Source organism: Setaria viridis, chromosome 5, assembly GCF_005286985.2.
Source record: "Setaria viridis chromosome 5, Setaria_viridis_v4.0, whole genome shotgun sequence".
Taxonomy (NCBI): Eukaryota; Viridiplantae; Streptophyta; class Magnoliopsida; order Poales; family Poaceae; genus Setaria; species Setaria viridis.
This window is the reverse complement of record NC_048267.2, coordinates 1290148-1300964: the sequence shown is the minus strand read 5'-3', so window position 1 is coordinate 1300964 and position 10817 is coordinate 1290148. Positions and strand designations below refer to the sequence as shown.

General features: G+C 47.7%; 2 protein-coding genes across 2 annotated transcripts; one reads left to right on the top strand and one right to left on the bottom strand.

Annotated features, from left to right (window-relative positions):
- Window positions 1–648: 648 nt before the first annotated feature.
- On the top strand, window positions 649–5759 carry LOC117857112 (caffeoylshikimate esterase). Its single transcript, XM_034739607.2, has 8 exons — window positions 649–954; window positions 1084–1177; window positions 1352–1384; window positions 4091–4237; window positions 4356–4486; window positions 4605–4742; window positions 4922–5020; window positions 5195–5759. The coding sequence occupies exons 1-8, from the start codon at window positions 934–936 to the stop codon at window positions 5567–5569; spliced, it is 1038 nt and encodes a 345-aa protein (XP_034595498.1). The 5' UTR covers window positions 649–933; the 3' UTR covers window positions 5570–5759.
- Window positions 5760–5791: 32 nt separating this feature from the next.
- Window positions 5792–9549, bottom strand: LOC117857110 (UDP-glucuronic acid decarboxylase 2). The gene is made up of 6 exons (XM_072293652.1): window positions 8884–9549; window positions 7942–8084; window positions 7162–7241; window positions 6987–7070; window positions 6816–6890; window positions 5792–6446 (listed from the first exon to the last, which is right to left on the bottom strand). The coding sequence occupies exons 1-6, from the start codon at window positions 9477–9479 to the stop codon at window positions 6129–6131; spliced, it is 1296 nt and encodes a 431-aa protein (XP_072149753.1). The 5' UTR covers window positions 9480–9549; the 3' UTR covers window positions 5792–6128.
- Window positions 9550–10817: the final 1268 nt, after the last annotated feature.

Here is a 10817-nt window from a genome sequence, read left to right as displayed (position 1 = left end):
GGGAATCATGTTGTAATCAAATTAAATTGTATCTATCTGGCTATTTTGGCCCCTATATAAATATACAACCGTGGCAAGTCAAGATAGGCAACACGTTCTCCTAATTCTTTCACAGCCTACTAGCCTAGTCGTGTCCGAGATCACGATTACAAGCACGAAATAGGGACGGGAAGAAGAAGAAGAAAAACGAAATAGGAACGGGTGAAAATCTATGGGGTGTTTGGATCCCCGGGCTAAATTTTAGTCCTTGTTACATCAAGTGTTTAGATACTAATTAGGAGTATTAAACATAGACTATTTACAAAACTCATTGCACAAATGGAGGCTAAACGGCGAGACGAATCTATTAAGCCTAATTAATCCATCATTAGCAAATGGTTACTGTAGCAGCACATTGTCAAATCATGGACTAATTAGGCTTAATAAATTCATCTCGCCGTTTAGCCTCCATTTGTGTAATTAGTTTTATAATTAACTCATATTTAGTCCTCCTAATTAACCTCTAATATTTAATGTGATACGGACTAAATTTTAGCTCTAACATCCAAACACCCTTTATTACACCACACTACCGTCCAGGAGCATAAAATGCGTCTCCTCGGTCTCGGGATCGGAGTACCGAGTCGCCTCCCACCCCCCAGCGACCCCACCCGCAGCCGCGCCCCAACTCCGAACCGAAGGCGGCACGGCCCCGCGCGCGCTCGCCCGTTTAATCCTTCCGTTTCCAGCGCCCCCGTCTCCCACCTTCACAAACCAAACCAGACGCCTCGCGGCCTCACCTCGCCTGTCCAGTGTCCACGCCAGCCCGCTTTCGGTTCATCCTCTTCTCCTCTCTCTCACACGCGCGCGCCTGCAGCGCAGCCAAAGCCCTCCTTCTTCGCCGCCGATATCTTCGCCGCTCCCCACGCCGCGGCGGCCGTGGCGGCGGCAGACATGGAGGTCGAATACCACGAGGTGCGAGGACTTCGCCCCGCGCATTGCGCGTGCCCCCCGGCCAGGCGGCAGCCTCCGACCGGTCCTGTTCGTCGATTTCCTTTTATTTGTTTGATTGATTTGCTCATGGATGGGATTGGATTGAAGCAGGAGTACGTGAGGAGCTCGAGAGGCGTGCAGCTCTTCACCTGCGGCTGGCTGCCCGCCGCGGCGTCGCCCAAGGCGCTCGTCTTCCTCTGCCACGGTAAATACAGCTCAGCTCATCACGGCGCAGCGCGGCACGCGTTTTTTTTTAATCAATTACCTTAGCTGTATGTTTTCAGAATTTTTCAGTTCTCTTTGCGGCACTGAAATACCACAGACAAAAGCCACCTTAATTAGCTTTTTTCAGTTACCTAACTGACATTGCTCATTGCAGGCTACGGCATGGAGTGCAGTGGCTTCATGAGAGGTAATTAACGCCTCCCTCCTCTCCTCCCACGCTTCATCATATACTTGCTTTCTGTGTTTCCTTTCTTTCTCGGTTTGGCCTCTCTTCCGTATTTCCTTTTAGTACAAAGAGTGAGTGAAAACAAAGACCTCCGTATGCTATCCTGCCCGTATTCTCATTAAATGTGGAACGTACATACGCCGCATAGTATTCTCTGCTTCAATACCCATTGATGAGTTCACATCGTATCTGTCATCTCTGTCTTGGTAAGGAGATGTTTGGATACGAGGTGCTAAACTTTAGCAGGGTCACATCGGATGTTCGGATGCTAATTAGAAGGATTAAATATGAGCTAATTACAAAACTAATTGCACAGATGGAGTCTAATTCGCGAGATGAATTTATTAAGGCTAATTAATCTATCATTAGCAAATGGTTACCGTAACACCACATTGTCAAATCATGGACTAATTAGGCTTAATAGATTCGTCTCGCGAATTAGACTCGATATGTGCAATTAGCTTTGTAATTAGACTATATTTAATACTCCTAATTAGTATACAAACATCGACAAGTGCTAAAGTTTAGTATGGCTAAATCTTTGACCGCAGGGACCTGCCTGTACACAAAATAAACCACCGCCTGTTATTCAACGTATCTCATCTGTGCCGACTAGCACGTCATCTTCCTACCGCCATGTTCAGTAGCTGTTCCTCAGTCGCCTAACGAGTAACAACAGCTGCTCCGGTCTCTGCTAGTTCCACAGCCGCATGCAATGCACGGTTTTTCTTTAGAGTTCAGCACGCAATGCACGGTTAGTAGGACTGTAGGAGTATAAATCATCATCAAGCAAGGACTCCTGCCGCCTGAAAAGGAAGGCAGGAGCAGTTACTCCTTGCTTGCTAGGGGCTTCCGATCCCTGACGCTGCCTGCTCCTCCTCCGCTCCGCATTGAAACGCCGTCCCGGGTAGGTCGTCTCGATTCAAGGCACCTCCCCGGCGCCCGCCCCGTCCTAACAGCCTTCTGCCTAATCATATTCATGGTAGCTATGCCCTGCCCCAGCTTGCGTAGCTTGTCCCTCCTCTCTGACCAATGGCTGTAGCCTTCTTCTAGTTGTCATTTGGTTAGTTGGTTCATGGTTAACAGTGGTTCTGGTGACTGGTGGTGTCTAGACGTAGAACGTGGTCATACTAGAAAGAGCGTAGAGCCTGAAACTGTTGTTGGACAGATAAATGAAACTGAGAGTAACATGTTTCACATCATCAACTGGCCTGGAAAGACTGACGGTATCCAACACGCACATTGCGTCCTGATCTTGGTTTTTGGTCTTAAGATGCATGCTTTCCCTATCTAGTAGCTAGTAGAGACGTTGTTGATGAGCCACCACCAACCTATGCAGCTGCAGCTCTTCATTTCATCCTTCAGCTTTCGACATACAGTCCCTGTCAAGATCCAGACCCCAAACCAAACACCATCTTCTTTTCTCGATTGCCGCGGTTGGAACACGAGTACCTTTCGTCGTGTTTCGACGTCGCCGGGGAGGAGGGCATTTTGGGCGGGTGAGCTGCCTCCGACCAACAGCTGGGCTACCGTACCATCACCTCCAATCCTTCCTTAATCGCGGCGACAATAACCGGGTTTGTCGGTGTCGCGCCATTGAATTACGCCGGGGCGGCCGGGCCGCGGGTGGGGGTACCACCACGCGCGCCATCGCGCCTGCTTCGTTGTCAAGGAAGAAGAAGCGGGTGTGTGTACTTGCCTCCCGTTTCGCAGGTTGTACCGGCGCTACATATGAGGCTGGATGGAGCCACACATCGTTATTATGAATGTATGTGATGGTAGCGGTGGGGTGGTCACCACTCATTAATGATGTGCTGCTCCCTCCTTGTCAGTAAAAAAAGTACTATGTCATGTTCTAAGACGTAACTGAAAATCTTAAAACGGTAGAAGATGTAAATCATTTAAACCTTGTTTGCTCGTGTTTTCTCTAAGCACATGTCGTAGTGTTAGTATCTGAATTGCACGTAGAGGTTTTGATGCCTCGTTTCAATTCCAATCACTTTGTTTACGTTTCGAAGTATATTGTTCCTTTTAAATTCTCAGCATCATCTGTTTCTCCTTCCTTTTTTGGATAAACCGTTGATGCATGAATGAAACTCAACAGTACGATCATATTACTCTCTGCTAACGACGAAGTTCTGCTAGTTCATAAGTGCATTAAGAAGAAAATTAGGCATACGTATATTATACATAGGCCCATGGGAGAGCTTCATTCTAGAGGAGCGACCCGCACCACCGGCCTCATTGCCTTATAAAGTCCTGCAGCTCGGCTTGATGGCGCCGAGCCTTAACTGCAGGAGGTTGCAGGGATGACGGATGCACAGCAATGGCGAAGGGCCAAACATGTGCAGTACTACCTGTGGGGTGGGGCAGGCCTCATTTATAGCGGATTGAAGGCCTTGTCAAGAATTTAGGCCGTGCCACCATTCCTCCCAACTCTTTGGGCTGCTTGATTACTACCGGGTTTGGAAAAGCCTGTTGCAACTGTTTTTACTAAGCACAGTAAACCATTGAAGAAAAATGTCTTACAAGCACATTAACCTGCATCTGAAACACGTTTTGGATCAGATGATCCTCTGAGCTGCTCCCTTTCTTTCTTTTTGCTTCCTCATTCATTTCCTGGCGTCGTTCTGATTCTAACAATGCATGAACGATCGCTGAATGCAGAATGTGGCGTGCGGCTGGCGGCGGCCGGTTACGGCGTGTTCGGGATCGACTACGAGGGGCACGGCAAGTCGATGGGCTCCCGCTGCTACATCCGCAGCTTCCGCCGCCTCGTCGATGACTGCCACCACTTCTTCAAGTCCATATGCGGTGAGTGAGGCTACCTGCATCGCCAATATGATTTACAATCTCGATGCGCCATTCCTATTGCCTGATCACCTTTCTGAAATCTCTGGCATATTGTGCTTACGTGCCTGCATCTGCACAGAGCTTGAGGAGTACCGCAGCAAGAGCCGGTTTCTGTACGGCGAGTCCATGGGCGGCGCGGTGGCCCTGCTGCTACACAGGAAGGACCCCGCCTTCTGGGACGGCGCCGTCCTCGTCGCGCCCATGTGCAAGGTTAGCAGTGATCCTTGGATGACTGAATCTTCATTCAGTTCGTTAACTTCAGTATCAGTTTGCATTTCCTGAACTGAAAACTCTTGTTTCTCCTGTTGGTGAAATCATATTCATCCAGATATCGGAGAAGGTGAAGCCGCACCCGCTGGTGATCACGCTCCTGACGCAGGTGGAGGACGTGATCCCCAAGTGGAAGATCGTGCCCACCAAGGACGTCATCGACGCCGCCTTCAAGGACCCCGCCAAGCGCGAAAAGGTCAACCCGTCCCCGTCAAACCATCATCCCCTGCCTCCTAGTCCTAGACAAACGCCCCTGTTCGATTGAGCTGCAGCGATGGCGCCATCGGCCAGCTCTTTTCTTTTTAGTTTTCACAAACTTTTGTAAAATGATGATATCTGACCGGAACGCTCTGATGCTTGTGTCATGGAAAGCAGATCAGGAGGAACAAGCTCATCTACCAGGACAAGCCGCGGCTCAAGACTGCGCTGGAGATGCTCAGAACCAGCATGTACATAGAAGACAGCTTGTCGCAGGTGCCACTCTTAACGCTTCCACTCTTAAACTCGCATTAGTTTCCTGACGTAGTTCAGAACAAAAAGAAAATCTATGGTAAAAGAACCTGTCACTGTCAGAATGTCAGTCACATGAAGCTTGCTCAACGCTGGCTCTGAACTCTTGTGCGCTTTTTCTGAACATGATCTGGGCAGGTGAAGCTGCCGTTCTTCGTCCTTCACGGCGAGGCCGACACGGTGACGGACCCGGAGGTTAGCCGCGCTCTGTACGAGCGCGCGGCCAGCGGCGACAAGACCATCAAGCTCTACCCGGGGATGTGGCACGGCCTCACCGCCGGCGAGCCCGACGAGAACGTGGAGGCCATCTTCTCGGACATAGTCGCCTGGCTCAACGAGCGCAGCCGCAGCTGGACCATGGAAGACCGCCTGAGGAAGCTGATGCTGGCGACCGGCAAGCTCGTCGATGGCGAGAACGGCGGCGGAGCGCCGGCTCACGCGCGACCTCAGAGACAGCGCCGAGGCTTCCTCTGCGGGCTCGCCGGCCGGACGCATCACCACGCTGAGATGTGATGATAGAACTGGCAGCACTGATAAGATGTGCACCTGCTTGAACAATGGCGAATAAGGAAGTGGTGATGTGCAATTTGTAATATATAGAGAGGTCTCGATGCTTTGTCAGAGTTTTGTATGACCAACCAACCATTCCCTTCCCTCCATTGCAGTGAACATTTGCTCAATAATAATCAAAGCTTTTGTTCCATTGCAGTTCGACACTCATGCTGAAACATATACTAAAGCTTGCAAACCTCAATGTATTATTAATTTATTATCAACCAGATTATCTGTTAACGATGCCATTATAGAGTGTATTTACTTATACAAAGCATTACAGCCAAAAGAGCCAAAAAAGAAAAGAACAGCATTACAGCAGTGCAAAGATATTTTGGTAACATCCAACATATTCCTAAGAACTATATATGCAGCCATGACCTTTTGTCCGTGTTGTATAGAGCAGCCAAAGGGCATATACCACCAAAACTGTCCAGACCGTATGCTCCGAGCCTCCCATTTTTCGTGTAAGTGATTATCATACAGACTGAACAAATGCGTCACTTTGACATGGTGACGATTAAGAAAGGCCACCAGCTGCCTCAGTGAATTCTTCCTGGTCCCCAAAGATACGTTTGCGGAAGTCTGTGACCATGAGGGGGAGGCCCTCGTGTAGGGGAACCTTGGGCTCCCAGCCAAGAAGCTCTTTGGCACGGCTGATGTCAGGCTTGCGCTTATGTGGATCATCTGCAGTGTTTGGACGGAACTCAATGCGTGCTTCTTTGTCGATGGTGTCCTGGACCACCTTAGCCAGCTCCAGCATCGTGAATTCACCAGGATTGCCCAGGTTGAACGGACCAATGTGCTCCCCTTCCATCAGCTTCATCAGCCCTTCCACCTGCGGAAAGTCTCACATCAGTTTAGGATCCAGTATGATAGAACTAAATAACTGATTCACATCACCAAGCATTGTTTCTGAACAATTGGATACCTTAGCAAGAAACCACTAACATACAGATCTTCAGTGGATCATAAATATGCACCTCCATCTCAGAGCAATAAGCATGAGATATGTTGCATCATTTTAAGGGTGCTGTTGACATGTTACAGCTACCAACTGTGCAAATACCGGGATAGTTTCTCTAGTATGCCAAGGATACTATGCAAATGTGTTAAGGCACTCATATGATATGTGTACTTTTTTTTAGGTAATTTTGATTTGACAGGTTTGTTCCAATGTCTATTTTCTGGTAATAGAGGGACCCACCAAATCTGAGACGTATTGAAAGCTCCTAGTCTGCTTGCCATCACCATAGACAGTCAAAGGCTCCTTCCTCAGTGCCTGGAAACCATAATTCAACGAGGAGCATTTCAGTTAAAAAAAATAAAGTGCATAGGCATCAAGGTGCCAAAAGAGGTGGCTGCAGCTGGTGGCTACCTGAGCAACAAAATTGCTGACAACACGGCCATCATCGATGCACATGCGAGGACCGTATGTGTTAAAGATCCGGGCAATCCTTACCTAAATTAAAAACAAACTAACATAATGTACTACATCCCACAAAAATTAATCTGAATGCTATTGATCTCAAGCATTTGAAAGGCACAAAAACCTCAAGGTTGGCACCGCGATGGTAGTCCATAGTTAATGTTTCAGCAGTGCGCTTACCCTCATCGTAGCAGCTCCTGACACCTATCAGTAAAACAGAAGTATCTGCATTAGTAAATGCCTTAGAAAACAAGTGAAACCTTACAATAAACAAAATCAACCAGCATGTAGTGTAATATGAAAAGGGCTGCTATTAGGATACGATTAGCTGTCCCTATCAAGATCAACAATCTTTTTCTTGTTTATTTTCAGGCACCTGCTTCCTCTCATGCTTATTGGTTGCACTAGTTTGGTTAAACTAACCTGGCCTAGTGTGGTTTTATCATATCCTTCCTTTATTAGGGAGGGATCCACATAGTGGCTGTCCTCCTTGTAACCAATTCTACGAACCAAAAGTGTCCACTTCCACATGAAAGACCCAAAGCATGTATGCCAACCAAATTAGGATACCAATGCCATGACCACATTTATCAGCATTTCTAATTACAGCCAAACATCCCTTCGCCGAACAGTTCATATGAGCAGTAGTTTCACAGGCAATGTGTATCTATTAATGACTTTCTTTGGATATTCTGTTTCTGAAGAAATTAATAACGTTCACATGACATAAATATTTTAAACCAAAACATAACTATTGTGTTCACAATCAGGTGACCAGAAATTAATGCCAACAATGAGAATACTGTTGTACTTTCTACCAATCTCCCATTTCGACCCAACAGATCTGTGAAACTGTTGCATCAGGGAATTCAAAAAACAGAGTATTATGAAGAGGAGTTGTTACCAATAGGATTGACATTGCCCCAATAAGTTTCCACCTGAGGGTGCTGGAGGGGATCACCATAGACCTCACTGGTGCTAGTAAGCAGAAACCTTGCTCCAATCCTCTTGGCCAACCCAAGCATATTCAGTGTCCCAACTACATTGGTCTTGTGCCATCTCAAAAGTTAAAGTTCACAATAACGTTTCAAAAAGATAGAGTAAGCACTAGCAAGTCGAACAGCTTTCTTCTTTGACGTTTTGACTATTTCAGATTCTAGTTTGGTACCTACACACTCGGGCTTCATCTCCCCTAAGCACTAGCATTAGTAGTTGGAAAAAAAAAGACATGAAGTTAAGTGATAGATAAGCAACATTGATTAAAAAGAAAAGGGCAGCGATCTTGACGTACGATTTTTGCAACTACTATCCAAACTTTGTCAAAGTGGAAAAGACTATAATACTCAACTAGGTCCAAAGTCCAAGCACAGGTTTGACCTTTATTCCTATTACAAGTTAGATAAACATGAAGCAATCATTTTCATCAAAACTAGAATTAGCAAGCAACCCAATCCTAGATCACCAGATCCAAGAAGCTTTCTTCAGAGCAATCCAAATACATCAGAGAGCAAACATCGATTTTTTAGTATGAAAGCAAGAAAACAACCGACCACACACTTCCCAACAATAAAAAATCAACATTTCCTCCAAAACTACAATTGAAATCCATTCAAATACTATAGTTTTACCAAGCCTTACGTCTAAAAATTAATCAAACACTTATTGCCAAAAAAATCAAAACCTTAACATCTATCCGGAATTAACAAAATTAAACCGGAAAGAAAAGGGCAGACCAAGCATCTTAGCAATCAATTGAACCACAGCATTAATCATCGAAATTATTATAGCAATAAAAGGAAACTAATTTTGGATTAGCCTTCAGATTCAAAGGAAGCAACTGAGCAAGGATATGATGGTCTTGATGGGGTTGTACTTGTAGTGAACGGGGCTCGCAGGGCATGCAAGGTGGTAGATCTGGTCGACCTCGAGCAGTATGGGCTCGACGACGTCGTGGCGGATCACCTCGAACCTGGGGTTCTGGAGGTGGTGCGCGACGTTCCCCTTGCGCCCCGTGAAGAAGTTGTCCACCACGATCACGCTGTCGCCGCGCTCCACCAGGCGGTCCACCAGGTGGCTCCCCACGAACCCGGCGCCGCCCGTCACCAGCACCCGCAGCGCGCGCCGCCGCAGGCCCAGGGGCACCTTGCCACCGACGGACTCGCGGAAGGATGGGTGCCCGGCGACGGCGAGGTGGTTGAATCCGGCCGACGCTGCGGGGTACGACGGGGACGAGGTGGAGGTGGTGGAGGAGGAGAAGGTGAAGAGGGCGGCGGCGAAGAGCATGCCGGCGAGGGCGAAGATGGGGCGGTGCTCGGCGGCGGCGTAGCGGGCGGCGCGGGAGAGGCAGGAGAGCGGCTTGGAGGGCTTCGGGGAGTACTCGCCGCCGTTGGAGGCGGAGCCGGGCGCCGCGGCGCCGCCCCGGTATGTGAGCTCCGACGCCATCTCCGGCGAAGGGCCTGGGTGTAAATTTCTGTTGGGGATTTGGACCGGTCTGTGAGGTAGGAGGACGGAGGGGAGGAGTCGGCAGCGAGGAAAGGTTTATATGCTGCGATGCGACATGCGAGAGGTGAATGAGCTGCGCGTTGAAATGATACGGGACGTCGGATTGGTGATGGACGGTAGAGATGGTAGATTTGACGGTGCGGCAAGCCACCTTGTGAACGTTCGCCACGTTCCCCCGCTTCTTGTTCACCTCACCTACGCTAAAACAGATTTCCAAAAAAAAGATAATCATGATTTTAAAACTAAACCGAGAGCTTCCTGTTATACTAATTTAGGAAAGATCTGGACATACAAAAGTAAATAAAAAAAGAATGAGGCAATTCAACACCTGCTATGCACGACATAGAAAAACTAAGACAAGACTATGTTCAAAGTGCTTTTGCTCCTACAGCCGACCAAAGGGACACCTCCTCCTCTGATTTTTGGCATGGACCCGAGTTCCGTGTTTCTTTGCATTCGAAGACCAATTTATTTCTCTCCGTCCAAATTTTCTCACAAAATTAGGAGAAGAAACCACCACTACCGTCATCTTTTTGTGCTCGAAGTTGAAACTATAGCTGTCCATCGTTGGTGGATAGTGTCATTGGACATCTAGTTATTTATAGAGATTTACTCCTCTTCAAACGTTTGATTTTTGTTATCCATCAATCACCAAAAACTTGTGTAAGAAATTGAATTGGGGATCAGTATTTGAAAACTTGTGTAAGAAATTGAATTGGGGATTAGTATTTGAGGTTAGGATTGGGGGAGGGGGGTTGTGGGGGTTATATGTGGCCTTCAGATAGAGAGGGAGTTTGGGGAGGCTCACTGGCCAGCAATGAAGGTGGGAGAGGCAACAGCGGAGCGAAGGCGGCATGGATGTTGTCGAAGCTAAGTAGTGGGAGACTCCTAGTGGGCAGTGGATACGGTGCAGGCGTTGAGACTCGACAGGTCAGTGCCGGGTGACGGCAGAGGCCGCCGAAGCTGAACAGGAGGTGCTAACGGCTAGGGCACATCATGTTAGTCGCTAGGTGAGAGGAAGGCGAAGCAGCGTGGATTGCTTGCGCGTGCATTTGAGACAATGAGATAAGGAGAAGGGGGATCCAAAAGTTGGATGGGCATCCAATGGTCGGAAGTGGTGATTGACACTAGGTCAATTTTTCAATCGATTGATAAGAAAACACTTCCTTATTTTGTACGTAGATGTTCGCTATCCATATTGTCATGCTATCCTATATTGGATAGCGTCATGCTATCCTATATCTTTGCAGTGAATTCATGTTGACACTCGTTATTAAC

Coding starts and splice junctions, on each gene's coding strand:
- LOC117857112 (XM_034739607.2), top strand. CDS start 934: ATGGAGGTCGAATACCACGAG. Junction 1,178..1,351: donor GCTCGTCTTCCTCTGCCACG/GTAAATACAGCT, acceptor TGCTCATTGCAG/GCTACGGCATGGAGTGCAGT. Junction 1,385..4,090: donor GTGCAGTGGCTTCATGAGAG/GTAATTAACGCC, acceptor CGCTGAATGCAG/AATGTGGCGTGCGGCTGGCG.
- LOC117857110 (XM_072293652.1), bottom strand. CDS start 9,479: ATGGCGTCGGAGCTCACATACCGGGGCGGCGCCGCGGCGCCCGGCTCC. Junction 7,242..7,941: donor GGGCAATGTCAATCCTATTG/GTAACAACTCCT, acceptor TTTTACTGATAG/GTGTCAGGAGCTGCTACGAT. Junction 6,891..6,986: donor TCAGCAATTTTGTTGCTCAG/GTAGCCACCAGC, acceptor TATGGTTTCCAG/GCACTGAGGAAGGAGCCTTT.